Source organism: Haliaeetus leucocephalus, unplaced genomic scaffold, assembly GCF_000737465.1.
Source record: "Haliaeetus leucocephalus isolate CR32 unplaced genomic scaffold, Haliaeetus_leucocephalus-4.0 Scaffold484, whole genome shotgun sequence".
NCBI lineage: Eukaryota > Metazoa > Chordata > Aves > Accipitriformes > Accipitridae > Haliaeetus > Haliaeetus leucocephalus.
The window spans coordinates 2,212,159-2,232,283 of NW_010972920.1; the positions used below are offsets into that span (position 1 = coordinate 2,212,159).

At 45.3% G+C, this 20,125-nt stretch overlaps 2 protein-coding genes across 2 annotated transcripts in view; one reads left to right on the plus strand and one right to left on the minus strand.

Moving 5' to 3' along the window:
* Positions 1–9,277, plus strand: part of GRSF1 (G-rich RNA sequence binding factor 1) — a 12,645-nt gene extending 3,368 nt beyond the window's left edge. Inside the window, exons 2-10 of the mRNA XM_010575591.1 lie at positions 194–335; positions 1,238–1,393; positions 1,757–1,897; positions 3,372–3,501; positions 6,088–6,248; positions 6,402–6,526; positions 7,235–7,370; positions 7,585–7,668; positions 9,192–9,277. Coding sequence (XP_010573893.1) covers positions 194–335; positions 1,238–1,393; positions 1,757–1,897; positions 3,372–3,501; positions 6,088–6,248; positions 6,402–6,526; positions 7,235–7,370; positions 7,585–7,643 — 1,050 coding nt within the window. The 3' untranslated portion in view covers positions 7,644–7,668; positions 9,192–9,277. The remainder of the gene's footprint in view (positions 1–193; positions 336–1,237; positions 1,394–1,756; positions 1,898–3,371; positions 3,502–6,087; positions 6,249–6,401; positions 6,527–7,234; positions 7,371–7,584; positions 7,669–9,191) is intronic.
* A 2,108-nt stretch (positions 9,278–11,385) lies between these two features.
* Positions 11,386–20,125, minus strand: part of RUFY3 (RUN and FYVE domain containing 3) — a 47,894-nt gene continuing 39,154 nt past the window's right edge. Inside the window, exons 14-18 of the mRNA XM_010575497.1 lie at positions 18,143–18,245; positions 16,246–16,325; positions 14,875–14,902; positions 13,851–13,925; positions 11,386–12,207 (exon numbers count right to left, since the gene is read on the minus strand). Of these exons, the coding sequence (XP_010573799.1) occupies positions 12,064–12,207; positions 13,851–13,925; positions 14,875–14,902; positions 16,246–16,325; positions 18,143–18,245 (430 nt within the window). The 3' untranslated portion in view covers positions 11,386–12,063. The remainder of the gene's footprint in view (positions 12,208–13,850; positions 13,926–14,874; positions 14,903–16,245; positions 16,326–18,142; positions 18,246–20,125) is intronic.

Consider the following 20,125-nt stretch of genomic DNA (forward strand, 5'->3'; position numbering starts at 1 on the left):
CCCCGCGCCCTCATCCCCCGCCGGCGGGGAGGCGGCTGGCTTTGCCCCGGCTCCTCGCCGTCCTCTGCCTCCCCCCGCCGCGCAGGGCCGCGTTAGCGTTGCACTAAAAAGCCGAAGGTACCGCTGCGGAAAGCTGCGTGCTTCCACTTTTTAATTCGGGGTGGGGGGCTTTTTCGTTTCTTTTCGGTGACAGGTCACAGATGCGCCGGAGGAAGGTCACCTCTCAGAGCAGGAACCCGAGTCACCCAAGGCAGAAAACGACAATGTCTTCCTCGTCAGGGCGCAAGGATTCCCCTTCTCGTGCACCGAGGAAGACGTGCTTACCTTTTTTGATAGTAAGGGGCTTAATTTTCCTGCTTAACGGTTTGGTGTGGCATTACTGAACCCTATAGTTAATGATTAGTTAACAGAAAGAAAATTTAAAGACCGCTAGCAAGAGAAAGATGAGTTTTTAATATCGCTGCAAAATTATTCACGATTTACACATACCAAACAAATAATCAACTGCCAAACTGCTAGACAACAACAAGAAACTCAACCTTATGGCAACTGACATTAAACTGAGCAGGTCTTTCCCTTCTGAGTCGGTGTGTCCACAGTGAAGGCACTCCAGTTCAAAGTGGTTCCTTTAAAGATCATTATGGTTGCCTTTTTCCCCAACTCCCCTCTTTTAAACAAACTGGAGTGGTTTTTACTTACTAGTTTAAATGTCAGTGTCATTTTCTGAGCCTACTTAAAATAGGCTTGTGCATACCTTTGCAGGGCTGATCCCTCCATACTGTAATATCATGATGCATCCTTTCAGAGTGGACTAGACTGTCTGATCCAAGTTTTTAAATGGTTTAATAACCTGCCGAACTAAATTAAGTCAGTTTGAAGTCCTAGGGGAAAGGAATGTAGAGCAGGCAGAGTATAGCTATAGAGACCGAAAGGCTGTAGCATTTGTTCTTGATTTCAGATAACTCAGAAACAAGTCTACCAACAATTTGAGAATGTCTGTTACCCAGTTACACATCTGTGGAAGCTAATGGATGTCAAATGAGTTTCTTATCTGTGATAAGCATTGTGCGTTAAGAGTTAAGGTTAGAAATAGGAGTTTCTTATCCTTTGCTTGAAGACAGTGTTTTGCACTGCTGAGGGGGATATGCAGAATATTCCATTTTCATCTGCGATTAAAAGAATCCCATGTTTGATGCAGTTGCGTATGTTTCTGTGTCGTGTGTTCCTTGATTTCTAGGCTGTAGAATTCGAAACGGTGAGAACGGCATACACTTCCTCTTAAACAGGGATGGGAGACGCAGGGGGGATGCCTTGATCGAGCTGGAGTCAAAAGCCGATGTCCAGAGAGCCTTGGAAAAGCACCTGAGGTATATGGGCCCACGCTACGTGAAAGGTGGGTTTCAAATGGCGTAAGTTAACTTCGGAAGAAAACTCATGATGAAGTGAATAAAAACTGCTTGAATAATGAAGTGGGCTCGTGCAAGGGGGGGCAGCATGGAGACCTGCAAGATGTAGAACAGAGCAACAACTTAGCCAGCAAGGCACCATTAAGCCAAAGCTTTCGAGGCTGGACAGGAAAAGTCAAGTGGCTTGTGCAGCAAGGGGCACCATTGCAGGACCAAAAAGTACGGGGTGGGGGAAGAAACATTATGAAGTTTTGCAGGGGAGAAGGAGTCTGCCTTAGAAGAATGCCTGCAGAGTGTCACCTTCTGAGTACCATGAGGGAAAATACGTTTTGTGCCTGTTTTCCTTGCAGTTTTTGAAGTACACGATAGTGATGTAGAGGGCTTACTACAAAATCTGCGGGATGAGTCAAAAGCCATAAATGATGGAATTGTACTACTCAGAGGCCTTCCATTCAGCTCCACTGAGGAGGATATTGCAGATTTTTTCGCAGGTAACTCAGTCTAATCTGTGCTATTTAGTTACAAGGTGTTTACTTCTTGAAGGTGATGCCTAGATAGGCTGTTGTTCCTCTAACCAAGAAAAGCAAAAGCACATACAGCCTTGAACAGTGTAAGGAGTTGCTGTCCCCCTACAGCTAGAAGCAACTAAAGCTTCATGAACAAGCTTTTGGCCGCAAGGTTTTCTTGCACCTTTGACTTTCTGCATGTCTAACCTAGGATCAGTTCTTGCAGCACTCTTTTTTGGGGCCAGTGGAAGGAAAGAGAGGAACCTAAATCCTATTATCTGTAACTGGAGTGCTACCAGTGCATAATTTGGCAGAGTTAAGAAGGGCAAAAAGGCCTGTATGATAGTTACAGTACAAGTGAACACAGTATGGGTATTCACATCTGTATAATCATGACAGTTAGACCACATATGCAAGTTAAAACTGTTAAAAGCAGGGGTTAGTTGTTTGGGGTTTTTTTGTTACTGGTTTGTTCGTGGTTGAGAAAGTTACTTGCACCAGTTCTCAGCTGAGCAAGTACTGCACAGTGTGTGTGCGTACTCTCATGTCCCACCTTCAGTGCTAGAGCAATCCAGGTGGTTGCTGCCTGCATTCATTAGAAAGGAAGCCTTTCTAGGTTTTGCAAAATAAATTGATGCTTCCTCAGATAAAGCTTAAGTTGTAGACTAAACTAAAATCAGTTTTTCCCCCGGAACTTCTTCCACTCCAGGTAGGCGTGCACAGAGTTCTGTAACACTAAGGCTCATAATAACCACCATCATGCCGAAAGCAAAGGCCACAGCTAGTAAATTTTTCATTTGATAACCAATAGCTCAATATGTTTAAAAGCATCTAGTAGCAGAGTTATCATAATGAAATGACTAGGGCAGCATTGTGGAGCAAGTATTTCTGTTTCTTCAGCAGCGTGGGGAGACCCTTTGAGAAAGTAACAAGGTGCAAAGAGGTACACAAAAGCATTCATGGAAAAAAAAAGAGAAGTGTAGCAGCCCAGCCTTGTGTGCGCTCTGTATCGTGTCAGATATAACTATTTACTAGATTACAGGCTCCCCAATAAGATATAGAGCACAAAAATTGAAATTCAGTGAATTTGACCTGGGTTTTAAAGGGATGCAAAAAAATTACCATAACAATAAGAGAAAATTTCAAGAACGTTTGTGCTCTGGATCTCCTTGTTCTCTAGAACTTGGATCCAATTATTATTTTAATAGTTAATTGAAGCCTCAAGTCGATTCATTATTGGCAGTTAAGCCTTCTGTGAAAACTAACTTAAAGCAAATAAATTGGAGTTTTAAAAGTTTAAAAAACAGGTACATAGGCCAGCATTAGCAGTTTTTTCAGAACTATTTAACTGTCCGGTTAGCTTATCAAAAAACAGAGGAGTATGGAAAAAGATGTCTCTCTGAGCTGTGGCAGAAGTTCCTGACAATGTAAATGCCTTTTTCTCCCCACCCTTCTATAGGTTTGAAAATAACTGACATAGCTTTCATTTACCGGGGAGAAAGAAGAACAGGAGAAGCCTATGTGCAGTTTGCAGCTCCTGAAATGGCAGCTAAAGCCCTGTTACGACACAGGGAATATATGGGAAGTAGGTACGTACTTCACTGGGGTTCACAAGGGTAGAAGAACATGTTATGAAGCATGCTGTGTGATTCATGGCTTGCTTCTTACCAGGTGAAACAGCTAATTTTAGGCTTACTCACATTATTTTTAAGGAAGCTTCTGCCTTTATTACCCTTAAAACATAGAACTCTGACTTTAGATTGAAATTTCAGTAGAAATCATAGCTAAAACTTGGTCATTGTGGTAACTTTGTGGCTTAAAACATTTCGTTTTTTAATAGCAGCCTCTGAAATACTCCGTAAGTCAAGTTTTACCTCCTCTGGTGATGTTTTCTTTAGAACCTTGACAAAACTGGAGAAAAAATAGATGAAGCCTTTTGTAGGCTTCTGTGCACTGCAGAGGCACCTTCAGCACTTGTAGCTTGGGGGAATTTGGGCCTCTCAGAAAAAGTCTCAGATCTTTTTAAGTATTCCTGAAGGCAGTCTCATCCCAACAAAAATGGGGTGATGACATTCAGAGCAGGAACACCAGATAGACACCACCTGCCCTGTCACAAGCCCGCAGGGATCCTGCACCTCCCACAGACCAGGTTCCCTGGTGCTTTCCGCAATTTTGGCAATCCTCACCCTTCCCCTCAGCCCCATATCAGGCACGGTCAGCGTCTCCACTTAGAGAGCGTGTTGTACAAAGCACGGCTTACCACTCAGCTCTGGCTTGAATCCATTCCCAGTGATGACTGCTGGCCAGCCCCATACAATTGTCCACCTCTTTGGTAACCATATCCACCTAGGCTGTCCTCCTTCCTCAGGAATTCATGTTTAACCATTTTCTTCTGGAGCACTGAGCCCTATGCCACACACTTACCTCACAACAGCCTCTCTTTTCTCAAGCAGAAACATTTACCACTTTTTCCCAGAATCATAGAATCATTTAGGTTGGAAAAGACCTTTAAGATCATCAAGTGCCTCTGGTAACCTAAACTGTGCCAAGTACCTCACTAAACCATGCCCCTGACTTTTAAATACCTGCAGAGCTGCACTCAGGAGGAAAAAAAAAAACAAACCCAAACAACCAAGGTTGATTTTACCTTGGTGAGATTTCTGTTTTTTCCTTAATAACCCACTAAGTTCTTTTTCTGAACACCAGATAACAAAAGACTTCACCAAACCTTACCACTTCTCCCACACAACACCTACTTCCCTTCTTTTGTTGCCTTATTTCCTGTTGCCAATCTACGTGTCCTTGTGTTTGTCCCCCCATATTAAAAGAAAACAGCTGCTCTGTAGGTGTGCCCAATAATTGAAATAACTAACACAATTTCCTACCCTCCAGTAGAGATTAATTAATTCTCAATCTGCCATTAATTTTTTATTTGTCACAATTGAACAAGAGCCAATCTGACTCACCCACCTGAGCTCATATACCTCTGTTTCTGTGTGATTAGCCAAGAAATTGAGTGGTTTCCAAAACTGCTGTCAACTTGCTGTGGTTCATTCTTCCTTGGCTGTCAATTTTATCCAGAAATGGCTTTCAGCTGTGCACAGTACTGAGCGTGGGTTCTTGGGGGCTGAGCTGTAAGCTCTGTCAGCCTGTATGTGGGGTTACTTCCCTTACTCTAGCTGCTCTCTTCAGCACGGAGGGAAGCCTCCTCACTTGGATGTCCGTGTTCTCTTCTTCATCGCTTTATTCCTTCAATGCTGTGGAAATCACCTAATACAACACTGCTCGTTAAATTTGTGAGAGGCCCAGCTGGTACTGTTGCCAGCTCTCTGAAAGATGAGCACAGGCAGCTCTGAGTTAAGAGGTTCTAGGGCAGGTAGCTAGAAACTTAAGGCATTATAATTTTATACTTTGACTAAACCTGTGAATAAGGGTTTGGTGGTTTTTTTTTCTTTCTGTGGTGTAAGTGGGATCTTGCTAGAGTCCCTTAATGTTGCATGACATCCATATTGGTGTGTTATACCCACAACTTTCACACATACCTTGTTACATTTCATCCCATCAATTTCATAGCCACATATAAAATCTTACATCTCCAGTGAAGTCTTTAATATGACCCTGTGCATCTTGTGGGTCTGCCTATTCCAGTAATCTGTTGGGGTTGGGTCGACTTTTTTTCATTTGGGGTTTGTAGAAATTGGAAGGTGCAGTTTGCAGAGGTGCAGTGAGTGGAATACAGCCTCAGATACAGGGCTGCTCAAAAGGATGCATACTACTGAAAGAAATGGAAAACATGTTTCAGAGGAGGTAAATCTGTATTTTTGCAACAAAACAGAATTTTGGCTTGTAAGTGATTGGTATTACTTCTACAAGAACTTTGTGTAAGGCTGTAAACTAAAGCCTTTGTCCAGACCAGACTGGTCATCTGTCTCACACTAGGTGGGTTTCTACAGGAGAGTGGCTGTCACTGCAAGTTGAAAAGGACTTTCATAAACATAAGTGTGCAATTTAAGTGAATTAATTCTTCAAAACCATTGCATGCCGTACCGTGGCTCTCACACCCAGTATGTGAGCAGAGCTGAGAGAGGAGAACGTCCTGAAGGTGCTTTCTCAAAACCTTGAGTTCTCTGCAGAGGTGCGAGATGTGCCATGTAATCTTTTCCTTTGAATTCTAGATATATAGAAGTGTATGTAAGCAGAAAGCATCACATGCAAAGGCATGTGCCTTACGACAGGCAGATGGTGACCTACCCCAAAGTAAGAAGAGAACAAGAATCCATCTTTGAAGAAAGGGGATTCAGCAACATGGGAGGCTCCGATGCTGAAAGAGAAAATAGTGAGTCCCTCCCTGTTGTGCGTGTTCGTTGAGGCCCCTTCATTTTACCCTGATTATCTGCTGTGAGCGTGACCCCAGCTGTCTACAGCTGTCACATGAGGGAGGTGATAATTGCAAGCATTAATGATTTTTTTTTTTTCTTCCATTCCACAGAATTATGCAGGGAAGGAGCAGAGAGCTCCAGACAGGTTGTAGAATCTGGTAACATCTCATCACCACTGCACTTTGTCCACATGAGGGGTTTTCCTGCCCAAGCTAGTGCCCAAGACATAATAAATGTGAGTAACAGTAGTACTATGAATGAAATTCAGTTGTCATTACCAATGCAAACCCTTGATTAATTGTTACAGCTAATGTGACTTCACATTTTTATCTGTGTTAATCCTCAGTGCTGCCTGCCTTCAGGCTGAATGCGTTTGGACACTTGAGCTTGCTCAGGGTTACAGGCTCCCCAGGGCAGCCATGGCCTCGTGGGCACAACTGTGATATGCTCACCTCCATAAATAAGAATGGATTAAAGCTTGCTGGGCTGTCTTAGCATCTGTCTTTTTGACTCAAGTAGTCATTTATAATCTTAGCTAGATTTCAGAGTAGCTGATTGTACAAAAATGAATTTCAGAACCTTCTTAGTATCAATTTTACTTCATTTTTAGTAGTATACAGCATTGCAGAACAAATGTACCTGTACTTAATGACTCGATGTGTACAGAACATGTGTGCTGTGGGAGGATTTTTGTTCCTGTCAAGAATTACTCTGCCAGGAGCTCACAGAGGGTGGGAGGCTGTGCACTGTGGGACGGGTGACTTGGGTGTGCCTCAGCTGCACCCAGACAGAGAAGGGGAGCCTTTTGTTACTCAGGAGCTCAGACTCCCCCATAGCTGGACAGGCTTTATGAGTAAAACCATCAATTTTCTCACTAATAGGGTGCGTTACTGTTCTGTTGTTTCTTTCTCACCAAACTCTCCTTTGTTTTCTTCCATTTCAGTTTTTTGCTCCGCTGAAGCCCACAAGGATTATGGTAGAATACAACTCCCATGGAGATGCCACAGGAGAAGTGGACGTGCATTTTGAGAGCCATGAGGACGCAGTCGCTGCAATGGCTAAGGAGGGGTCACAGCTGCGTAAGTAATGAGGAGGGGATCTTAACAACCCCAGGACTCGGCTCCTCGGCTATTTTGGCACAGCTTGTCCCGCTACTGTTAACATCCTGTGCAAAAGGATCATCTTAAAAGTCAATTTCCAAATTACCATATTGTGACATTGGCTTTGCACAAAGAAAAAAAAGTAACGCATGCAAGTCGCTGAACACAGACCACCTCTCACATTGTTCCCCAGAGTGCAGCACCATTGAGCTATTCCTGAATGAACATCCAAAGGCAAAAGAGAACTGCTAGCGACAGTGGCACGGTCTCAGATATGGTAAGTGCATCCTTCTTCTCTGTTGTTCCTGTTCCATTTTTAGCAACATGCACCTCAGGCTTACTCTTTCTGATACTTGGGATTTCAACTAGCTTAAAGGGTAAAATTTAGAGTGGCTAAAGGGGATTATCGCAGCTCATCTGAGGTCAGGCATCAAGCCTGGACCCTCTGCCTTGCGAATCCAGAGTCCACAGGATCACAGTCCTGTAGCAAAGAGGCAGCAGCTCCTTTCTGAGGTTACAGCTGCAGCCAGCAGAGATTGCAGCGCTGCCCAGCTGCTGCCCAGCTACGCAGCAACTTACCCTTTCACAGCTGAGACTTGCTGGTGTGTGCAAGAGGTTTGGTTTGTTTTTTTTTTTCTTCCCTTTAAAACTCTGTGCCTGTGATTGATTAAAGGTTCTGAGGGGATTGTATTCCCTGGGACAGAAGAGGAAACATAACTAAATATTTTCCACAGCTGTGGATTAACAGTAATTAGTCTTTGGGCTAAGGGAATGTTCCTTACAATTACAGAGAACGAAGTGTGACAAAGTAACATTCTTCAGTTTATTTTTTTCTTTTTTAATCCATCCACTCTTTCAAAAGCAGGCCAGGAGCCTGGCTAAGTGGTAGTGGTAGTCAGCGCGGTTTCAATGCAAACAGGTTGCAATGTTTTTCACAATGTTAACTTGGGGGGGGGAGGTGTGTCCTGTAGTGGGGCAGTTTTTGCTTTTTTTCCTTGCACAGAAAGTGTGGGTATCTCCCTGACATTTACCAAAAAAACCCGCAGGCTGTGTTGGGTGCCAGCAGGATGGAGGTGGCCCTCCTGCAGAGGCAGGCACAGTGTGGCCTGGCAGTTTTTGCAGCTGAAACATCATCAGGTCACACTCTTTCCTGAAAACCCCAGACAGGCCCCCCCCCCCCCCGCAAAAGAAGGGTTTTCCAGGTCTACAACCCTGCGGTGGAATGTTTGCACCAGGAAAGAAGTGTCCTGTGACCTTTCTGGAAGGCCCTGGCCAACCTGTAATGCTTCCATGAACTCCCTTCTGAAAGCAGGGGGGGTGGTGGTCACTGCTCCCCAAGGTCCTGGCCCCCCCAGCTGCAGCAGGGAGGGCAACCCCCACCCCCAGTGCCCTACAGCCCTGCAGCTCTGGATTTTTAATCAGGCCAGGGATAAGCTCTTGCGGCAGATTAAAGCAGTGCACCTAGCTGCGACCTGCATCCCACATGGCCTCCCTGCCACCGGAACATCCAGAAGTTTCTGGCCTCTGCGCTGGGACGCAGCCCCGGCGGAATTAAACACCTCCCCACCCCATGTGGGGGTGGGTGTGTGTTGCGCAGCCCCGCATGAAAATGCCTCACCCAGTGTAGCTGTTTTTGTCATCTTACCTTTTTTGGTGAGATCTTTCAGTATTGTGAAATCCAACTATTCTGTTACTGGAGACAGTAATTCAGAATAAAATGCAGTGGTGTATTGGAAAATGGGAAAGCAGTAAGCTGCAGCAAGGTAGTGATTTTTCTTTTTCCTCCTCTTTTCTTTTTAGGCCAAAGCGAACACATTCCGTGGGTATGAGCATAAAGATCCGAGTACAAGTGTCGCTGCTCAGTAACAAGGATAAACTGTATAAAAGCTAGTTTAGTGCTGTGTAAAAGCATGTAATAAATTGTGTTGACATACTGTGGAAAGATTGTCTGTTGCAAAAGTAGAAGCAGCTGTACTGCAGGAATGGCAGACGCTGCAGGATGGAGCAGTTCTAGTCTCCAGCTGCGTAATGGTGTAAAAAGCATTAATAAACCACCAGTATTTGCAATTAATAAAACCAGAGCAATTTAAGACCCTCACACACAGAAGTCAGCAGGCGCACCGTGTAGTATAGCCAATACCTCATCCCTCCTACCACGCTTCTCTCAATCTGCATAAGCATCTGTCATCCATTACTGGTTTTGAAACATTTTCATACGCATAGCCAAAGTGGAATGGGATGGAAAGACCACTCCGGACACGGGATACAGATAATCCAAATTTTTATTATCGTGTGGAACAAAATTAAGATCCACAGAACTGCCCTCCGCTCCCCACAATCCAAAAGTCCAGGCGTCAACCCACACTCTAGTGTTACAAGCAGTACCTGAGCAAACGCGCCTTGAACATTTGCAGCATCACGAAGCGTAACACGCAGTGCTTGCAGACAGAGAAATTCACTGGAGTCTGAGGCAGCAGTAAAGCGACAAGTGCTGACGCAGGCAGCGAGCACAGTCTCGCTCTGACCTTTCTAAATGCCAGTTTCCATTTCAGCTGCCAGTGCTGTGTTCTGAAGGGGTGGGTTTTTTTCACCCTCGTCCCTGCTCATTCGTAGGGATCTCGCGTGACTTGCGAGGACCTGCTCAAGAGCTGTCCTGCTTTTCACATGAACAACAATCACAGCCTTCACTTCCAACAAGCAGAGTGGCAGCCGCTCCTGCCGGGACGGTCAAGAGCTGGGTACAGGTCACAAATAAGCTGTCGCTTTGGAACTGCAAAATGCTAGACATACCTGCATTAAAGTAATTTACAGTAAAAGCCCTGCTTCCAGTTTAATCCTCTAAGGTGGGAATTGCTTGGGTCTCACTTTCTCCTTGTGGCATGAGTCACGCTGGGTTTGGATGCCGGAATCTGAAAGCTCATAGATGTGTACAGGATGTACCCAAAAAACCCCCACTAAATCCGGTGTCTTGTCCATTCACCTCTGGTGTCTCACCCCATCAGAGCAGTGTGCCCACACCCAAGGTCTAGGCTTTTTGTATTTCAACACTGTTTACAGCTAGAAATCTACTTCAAGGGATAGCAGCAAGGAAACGTCTCTTGTAACTACCACGAAGAGAAAAAAACAACAGAAAAACTATTTAAAGTTGCCCCCCTGTGAAGGGCTCTGGCTCTGAAGGGCACCGAGAGGAGCTGGAGAACTTGGGTGGCTGAACACGCCGAGGCCTAGAGGGAACTAGAGGAGAGTAATTCCTGGTACAAACTAGCACCAGCCACGTAAATAGCCTCAGCTCTGACACGCTTTTTAATGCGGTTCCAGCCAGTCTAATGAATAGAAAATCCCCTCTCAGGAATTAAACCGCTAACCCCTAATAAAATCTGTACAAAACCAAATGCATTTGTCACATATAAATACATTGGTTTTCTGTGGACTACAAAACATTCTGTGGTCTTAAAGACTGAAGTAGGCTTCCAGTATAAAACAGACCAAACACTACTATGACATGCTACGTGCTTCATGAGGAAGCCACTACCACTTTTTGGAGTAACATAAAACTCCTTGAGGTAACAGCAACAAATAATGATGTAGCACGAACAGTGAAACCTCTTTAAACTATGTTTCAAATTAGAATTTATAGTAGGTGAAAAGCATTCCAATTTCATCTCACTTTCATTTTGATCTAACAAAAAAAAAAAAAGTGGAACGCCACGTTTATTACAATGACTTTTCCATGTGCACAAGGGGGAGAGGTGGATCAAAGTGGCCCTAAACCTTCTGTGTCACGGTGAGGATTTGGTATCTAAATACTTGGGAATCCAGTTCGTCCCGTTACCACACCAAGATGGGAAGTACAGTTACACCCTTAGCTTTGGCCACCGTCGCGTGGTCACGAAGTCACAGTGAGAGTCTCTGAGAGGAAGGTCAGAGATGCCTTACGGCACTTTTGTGCCTGATCAGTGCAGGTCGTCAGTTCTCGCATTGTGTGTGCCTCAAAACCACCTACACCCCCCCACCCCAGCCCCTAAAATACCGAAGGAGAACTTTCACAGCTTTGTTTGGTTTTTAGATACTGATATGCACAGCAAGCCCACGGCCGGAGGGCTGAGCCAAAGAAACGAAGCTAGAAAGTGTTTATTGACGTCCTACCTGGCCACCTTAACACCCGGCACTGATGCAGCACGGCTCAACCAGATTGTCAAAGGCAACCGGGAAAGGAGAAATGGTATTTCAAGTGCAGCCAGACATGAGGATTAAAAATGCTCCCGTTCTGCTTTCAGTGAGCCTGTGCTTAGCAGCAGCGTGCTTTCACCCCACACGCTCGAGGACGAGAACGTTCCCGCCTTGCACGTGCACAGCTCTTTTTTGGGTGGGGGCTCTCTGTTCTCACTGTGCCCCGAGGCTGCTCGGGCACACCTTGGGGCTACTTCACGTGACATTCCCAAAGCAGCTGTCCCCAGCACAAGCTCAGGTCTGAGAGCAGGCAGATTTTTGTACGGGGAAGGCTCAGGCTGTTGTTTTAGTCACAAGAGACCATAAACACCATGAAGCTGCTTCCTCTCTGACCTCCAAACAACACAGGCAAGTGTCTTCTCTTCACATTCCCCCCCAACAACTCCAGAAACCGTCATCAAGCTACAACCATTTTTTGTCACCTCTCTCCGCAACCCGTCCCCTACAAGGGACTTATCGAATACTGCTGGATGAGCTGCTTGTGACAGGGATTGCAGACGCGCTCAGGGTTAATGCTAGACGGGAGGGGCAGCTCATTCGCTGAACAGGCTTCGCAGAAGATGCCACTGCAGTTCTTGCAGATGTTCTGGAATGCAGGAAGAGGACAGAGAAATTAAGAAGATGCTCAAGACACAAGCAACACAAAGAAATTTACTCTCATTAACATTCAGTCAACCCAAATCCTCTGCTGGGCTAAAGATGCTCCAAAACTCCACTCTTGTCCCCTCTGAAGACCCTAAGTTTGCTCCTGGGCTCAGGACCACTTTATAGCAAAGCTCCTTAGGTCAAATGAGAGTAGGTGAAGGCTTATCATAAAGCAGGTCAGAGTTACCAATAACGAACCATTCGAGTTTTAATTGGCTCATTCTGCTAGAGCATTTTGTCACAAGAGGTGCATGCGTGCATTTTGTAGCCATATAAATACACTGGAACAACAAGTCTCGCCCAAGGTAAGTATTTAAATGTGCACATGCATTTGGAAACGTGTCGAAGTCGGATACAAAGCTTGCAGCATTTGCTTTGCTTCGAACTCACATGTTTTCTCAAGATAAACACAGGGGAGCGGGAAAGCCTAGAAATCCTACAGAGTTCCCACATGCGTAACAGGAGAGATTCATGGGTTGATTGGGGGGGCAATCGGGGCCCCCCCTCACTGCCTGTTTGAAGCATCATGGTACGGCAGCGCTGGGGAGGAGAGGGCTGGCTTCTGACCACGTCGAGGAACGCCGTCTTTGCCGGCGCTGCGGCACAGGCTGCCTTGGGAGCAGCAATTCACTCTGGCAAAAATCGCCAATTGCCAGACCTGTCTCTGAGCCAGGCAGAACTGCAAACCCAGCTGCAGCTGGGAGACCCTGCCCGGAGGAGCAGCAACTCATCACCGGTCACTCGGCCAGACACAGCCTCTCCGCGCGAGCCTGAAAGCTTCCTGGTCAGGTAAAGCCTCGCTGTGCTCCACAGCCCCCCCCCAAAAACTTCCCAAGACCTATGTGGAACCAAGATACTGGTTCACCTTTACCCAGGTGCGGAGGTCAGAGCCCTGCACGCCTTGTACGGGGCAGATGGCCATCCTGGCACTGCCCAAAAGGACTCCTCCCTGCTCCCTTTTGGTTCAGGTCTTGGCACACCAGCTAGGGGAAAACACAACCCGACATCGCCTTCCAGCTCTCCCTAAAGTACTTGCACCAGTGTGACCAGGACGCCTGCTGCACTGACAGCAGTTTTATCAGTGCCTTGACTTGTTTACTTGCAACCTGCTCCTGAGGATCCATGGAGTAAAGTATGTGGATGAAGGCAGCACTTCCACTGAACACCCTTTTCGGTAACTCTCTTGTAATCCCTCTAGATTCAGACTGTAAAGCAGTGAGGAAAGCAACAGGAGCTTAGCCAGAAAAAAAGAATAAAAAAACAAAGAAAAAAAGGCAAGGTGGCTTAAGTGGAGAAATAACAAGTGTTAACACCTCCTATTCTCACTTCTGATTGATCCCAGAAAAAAAAAACCACTTAGCTAAAAAGGGAAGAAGCTGCTAAGGGGAAGGGAAACCGAACCAGGGAACACAGAGCAGGGTGGGGAACCCTCAAGCGACCACTGTTTAACAAGTTTACTTTAAGGGTAAAGTGGACTTCAAAAAAGGGCTCATTTCTTTGTCCCAAGTCACCAGTAGGAAATCTGCGCTATTCGAAAACAAAGATCAGAGGAAACGCACATTCACCACAAGTCCTCGGAGTTACCTTTTTTTTGCCTCGGCTGCTTTCTTCCTGGCAGAGCTGGCAGATCTCAGTGTTTCCAAGTCCTGACAGCTGTTCCTAAACCCCAAGTAAAAACCAAGATATTCTGCTTTACATGCTTCTTTACATGGCACCTGTATTAGAGCTCTGCGGCTGGTCTGCATCTTACAACAGGGAGGAAGATTTCACATGCTTGTGTTTTTAACCCCTCTCTATTCACAGCACGCGGCGCAGCCGCACAGGACCACTGTGCATTTGCAGGATGATCTACAGTCGTGATGGCTACACCACGGGGCGGACGGGGGAGCACAGCACGGCTGCCTGAACCGGGAACCATGCAGCTCGATTTTCAGGCTGAGACCAAGGCTGCTGGCCCAGCAACAAGGCAGGAACTAAACATCTTTCTCACTGTGAAAAAGCTGACAGATGCAGAAATTCCCAGTAGACAGGACACAAGGCGAGTGTTGCAGCATCTCATTGACAGTTAGGGATCTAGCCGTGCTTTGCCGGGCACCCGGGGGAGAAAGAATGGATTCTGGTCAATTTGACATACATGAAAAAAAAGCCAAAACAAACCAACTGACCAAAACCCCCCCTTCCTCAAGCCTACAGAGCAACCAGCAAAACACTAGCCCAGACCAAGGAGGTTAAACACCACCATTTTCACCAACACTAAATTATATTACGCTTCCATTGCTCTTTTTAGACAACCTAGCCCAGGCAAGGCATGGGGCAAAGGAATAATAAAAGGGGTTAATATTAGTTTAAAAAACTATCTGCTTGTGCTGAGGAGGCAAAAAGAACTCATGTAGGTGCAGCAGTGCCAGCTTTTCTAATGAGATAAGCAGTGCTTTTTCCACTAGGGAGCAATCGCTGCTATGGAGTCTACAGACAAATCCTGCCACCAAGGCAAAACGCGAAGGACAAACTTCAGGGTATTTGGGCAAGGAAGATGCTGCAGCGACACGGGAGCTCCCTCAGTTCCCTTGCCCTTCAGTATTTCAATGCAGGAAAAACAATCACCAACCTGCTCTTCCTGTGTGCCGCTCAGTAACCTACAAGAGAAGAACACTGTCACTTGGAGTTGGCACTTCAGTCAGTGCATCATTTAAGAAATACATCTGGTTCTTCAGAAAATTATCAGAAAATTCCCTCATCCTGTTTTTCAAATCCCACCCATGCAGATTTTTGGTTTTGCTTCTTCAAAACCATGCTGCCAAGTCTGCTCGCATGAGAGATGAGACGTTCATAAGCTTTGTCAAATAGTGAAGCAAAGAGGCCGTGTGTGACTGGTGCTGTTTAGACACCCAGCACTCCTGGCTAAATGGGAAGAGCAGAAGAAAAACTTGTAAAATGCCTTCAGAAGAGCAGAGGAAAAGGAGCATGAACACAGAAAAGACTGTTTAGATGGTACAAGCACAGTTTAAAACTAGCTTTAAACACGTTACTGCAAAACATTTGATCCCCTACAACAGACGTGTTTTGAGGCCTTCCAGAGAAATCAGCAGCCTGACACTTGCACTGCTTAAACACTCAAGGTGAAACAGGGATAAAAAGCATCTAAGGCCTGGAAGGTTTTTAATATCTGGTAGAGCAGAGTTGAATTGAGCTGATGCTATTTTTAAAGACAATACTTTTCGGATTAACTTTATATTGGCATTCAGCGCAGTGTGTCAGAGCACTGCGCTTTTTCACTGACATTCAGAGTACTTCAAATAGGCTGTTACGATCTCTGAGCAAAGTCCTCATTACAGACCCGTTCCTTGGGGCTTCTAAAACATCCTTTCACATTTAAAACCAAATCTGAAACTTAGCTTTCAAATACTAAGCAAATCCTACAACAAGAATCCTCCTGTGTAATATTCAGCTTAGAAACATGCTACCTGAACTACATTTTTATACAACCACCTTCTTGAATTATTATTTCAAGTTCTCTTTCTCCAACAGCTTCTATTCTTTTCCAGAAGCTGCTGTTTATTAGCTCCAAATGCCAATGATCCACCAACCCTTCTCCTTTCCCTCACCAACAAAGATAACTTCTTTGGACACGAGTACCAAAGGTCCAGGTCTCTGCAACATTTGGCTTATGAAAGTTCACTGAGTAAGAAAAATTAGTAAACAGCAGATTTATATAGAAACACATTCAAAGGTAAATGGGGGGGGGGACAGAGAGAGCTTTTTAGATCCAGAAACACTGGTGGCAAGCAGTAGAACCTCCTTCTTCCCTTTAAGAGCTATGAAAAAGCAGCAAAGAGACCTCAACAAAGGGCACGAGGTTGAAAATCTTTCTAGAAAGGAAAGTTGCACCATTCCAAACTTCCCGTCAGCCAAGAAATTAGAGAAGGGGAAGCAGGACTTAGAAAAGAAGGCAAAAAATGAGATTTCTTTTCTTCCGTACTTGTGTGGCAGGACACTGTTCTCCGCTCTTAGTGGCTGTTTCACTTTAGCTTTTTCTTCCTGGATTTTGAGCTTCCCATCCTGCCAAAAGGAAACATTTACCCATCAGTCAAACTATATGAAGACTCCAGTTTCACCCCTGCCACACTGCCAAGGAAGACTTTACATTGCTATTTCAGGAATACTGATCTGCACCTCCTTGGTACAGAGGTGTATTTGGACACGTGAAAGCATATAAACAGCAGCCCACCCCAGGAGCAGCTCTACATGCTTTCCTTTTGCTGTGAACAAAAAATTGATGCCACATTTTAGAGATGGACTCTTAAACATGTCCAACAACCTCCTTTTACTAGAAGGTACAAGAAACTTCACAGTCACCCTTTTTTATTTTAACAGCAGAGATTGAAAAGGTAGACGGGCTGAATAAGCTTTTTAAAGACTGATCAGTGAGACAAATCCGCTCAGCTAAGAAAGGAAACAAATCCTCCCCTCCTCCCCAGCTAAGACCCAGGTCGTAGCGTGAGACATAAATGTGCGTAATGCCACGCTGAAACACAACTGTCAAAACCCAGCCTCCCGCCTGCGTGGTAAGTGCTGGCAGAATCACCCATGCGTGCATTGCTCTCGAGTTGCGACTACCATCTCAGCGGAGCTCTTAAAATTTCTGCAAATGCAAACTTCCACTGGATCAAGCACCACCTACAAGTTTTGTGGCAAAAGAAAAGTCCATTCTGAAATCGCTCTTTTGCACGTTGGCCCATTTGTTCCTACTGCCCCACTCATGTCACAGCGCTCGCCTACGAAGTAAAGGAGGATAACCCCACACAGTAACCTGGTCTCAAACCCAGGGACAGGCTGTCAAACTAAGCAGCTATTCTGCCTTCCAGAGAGCTAACCAACTTTTGCTTTAAACATCAGACTAACCAGTTTTGGGTTTGGGGGTTTCTCGTTCTCATTTTTAACTGGCCAACTGCGTCGCACTTAGTTCCCAATTCCTTCTATGGGATTGTAGCTGTTCTGCTACAGCAAATGTGACTTTTTGACAAATGACTCATGATGTGTAAATAACTTCACTGAAATTAGGTGTAATATTGGTTAAAAAAAAAAAAAGAAAAAATTGAACCGTTCAAGCAGCCCAGGGCAGCCCAGCAAAGGCCACTCTCAAGTGCAGCAGCACACATGAGAACTGTGGAAACAACTTCTCTTACTTCACAGCTCTCAGTTACAAGTTTTGTTCTCCAAAGCAACTGTTTTACTGCCAGTTCCTAGCAAAAGAGCGGGTTTCGTTATACAGAAAAAGCTGCAGAGCAGATTTTCACTTTCAAAGGCAAATTTACTGCTAAAAAGGGAGTTTCACTCGGGGGCTACAAGTTTGACTCTCAGGATGAATGCTGCTCTTTACTTGAAAAAACACTGAATTCACTGATGCGCAGCACTAGAAGAGCACTGAAAGTGATTTGTGATGCTGTTGAGAGATTATTTTGTCTTCAAAGTTTTACTATTTACCTCTTTTGGGAAAATTTCCCTTATTATGATGCAAAAAATAAAAACGAGCAAGTTTGCTTTTCATAAGCAAACATGTACAGCATCTCTCCTGCTGTATTACATTTGGTTTTATTAAACTAGTAAAGGAAAACCACAGTCACAGTCAAGATTTTGTCAGGCACCCAGCTTGGAAGAGGAAACCAGTGTTCTGCAATGAAGTGTAACACCTGCAATATTTTTGTAAGGCTCAACTCAATAAACTGCCTATTTCGCATGTGTAAAAGAAGTTCCAAAGCTCATTTTGTTGGGGCACGTTAACAATATATATTTATTGCCTAATAAAGCTCAGGAAAAGCAAACGAGCAAAATGAAACTATACTTCAAACGCAAGCCAAGAATAAAAGTCGTGTTACCTGTCTTAGCCAATTCTTTGCACCTTTCTTGTTTTCTTGGCTGCGTTGGTGACTGTGTGACCATCTGTCTCTTTCCCGCTTGAGTTCTAGTTCAAGGTGGCTCCTAGAACATCGAGGTGGAATTGTGAAAAAAGGCTATGGTTTCCTTAACACTTGACATGGAGAGCTAATGAACTATTTAACCCTCTCTTTACACTAAAGCAATTGAATCCCAACTCAAGAGCTGCAAACCGCTTCTTTGAATAAAAAGTTGTCTCGCAGGGTGTTAAGCCATAATGTGTCAGGATGGAAAAATCTCTAAGTTCTTCATCTAATTCTAGCATGATTTTGGAGGAAATAAACCTGTTGACTACGCCTGCAAGTCCTTAAAAAATACTTCATTATTCATCTAATACAGAACTGTGGATTAGCGCCCTGTTCAAAAAGACATTATTCTTCAGCACATCAACTGCTACAGGACAGGCTGTGAAACCAAAGCCGACGTCCTTGACCACCTCCCAAAGCCATCCACACAGGATGGATGGGACCGCTCCTCCCCGAGAGCTGCAGCAATTCTTCTGACACCTCACCTGAAAGCGGGGCTTGGCCCTTGCGAAGCAACCAAGGGCTCCTCGCCGGGAGTACTCTGCAGCCTGCCCTGCTGCTGATGCTGGCTGAGCGACAGCACATCAGCAGGTCAGGATGCGGGCTTGGGCAGGCGAGGCGAGCCCGGTGGGCTGAAAACAGGACGCATATGCTGTTTTACGGACTGCGATCAACTCCCTGGTCTAGCCTAACCTGTAACGAAGGGATGGCACGTGCTCCTTCAAGACTGCTAAGCAGTCGGGCCGCTGATCCGCACCAGCACCACGGTTTAGGGTTTTGTGTCAGCCCCGCACGGCACGTGCTGCGGTACATCGAGCCGGAGGGAACAAAGACGTGGCTGAGCGCAGCACATTCATATTTGGGAGGACTACTAATCAGCAGGTCAAAGACAGATGAACAAGCACATCTGAGGTCCCTGACGCAGCCCGAAGCAGGCTGAAGAGAAGCACGGCTCTAAATCTAGCTGCGGGTCACAGAGCCTTTGCTCTGGGCCACCAGAAAGCTCAACGCCTCCATGACTGCAGCGTGCCTGCGCACGACAGCAACAAAGCTCTTGGGGCACGCGGACCGTCAGGGACTGAAGCACTAGAAACGCCGTCTTCTGAAAGCATTAAGGGTAAAATACGGTAGCTGCCGTAGGGAACGACCCCTGCCCCAAAATCAAAGCCTAGAAACCACATACCTCCCGGTAAAAGTAGTGGCAAGACTTGTACTTGGTAAAGTACTTATGTACTTTATGTACATAAAACGTTCAGAATCCTCACTGCTATTAAACCTGCCATTATCCATTATTACCTTGTTAGTCTCCACACCGCTCCAACAGTTTTTTAAATAACTCGTTATGGCTACAGCCTCGTTAACTACATAGCCTAACTGAAGTGAGTAAAGCTGGTAGAGTCTTAGATCTAGAAATTAATACTTGCCCATGTTGACATTTAAAAACAAACCAAGTGAGGGAATTTTTGTTTGTAACTGGATTTAAAGCCGACACGCCCATGAACACAAAAAGCCGTGTCTCCTCTTAAAGGAATATAATTCAAGCAAGACTACCCACCACTCACTGCAGCACCCACCAATAACTCACTCCTTGAGAAACTCAGTTAAATAAAGCAGTACAGCCTCCCGGTAAAGGAGATTCAATCATTTTCACACTGTCATCTCTATTTACCTTGAGCGACAAAGGAATCAGATAAAGTCCAACTGATGCAAAAATAGACCAATTTGCAAATGTCCTACCCAGGTAGCTACACTAAGTTAAACTGACTCAGTGTAAGGTGCATATGCAGAGAAGCTGCATTCCCCCTTTATACCCAAGAACACTGCTAAGCTCACCCATGCACACCCAGGACCTCGCACAAATTTCTCATAAAAGCCATTTGCTGGTTTTCTGGGTAGCCT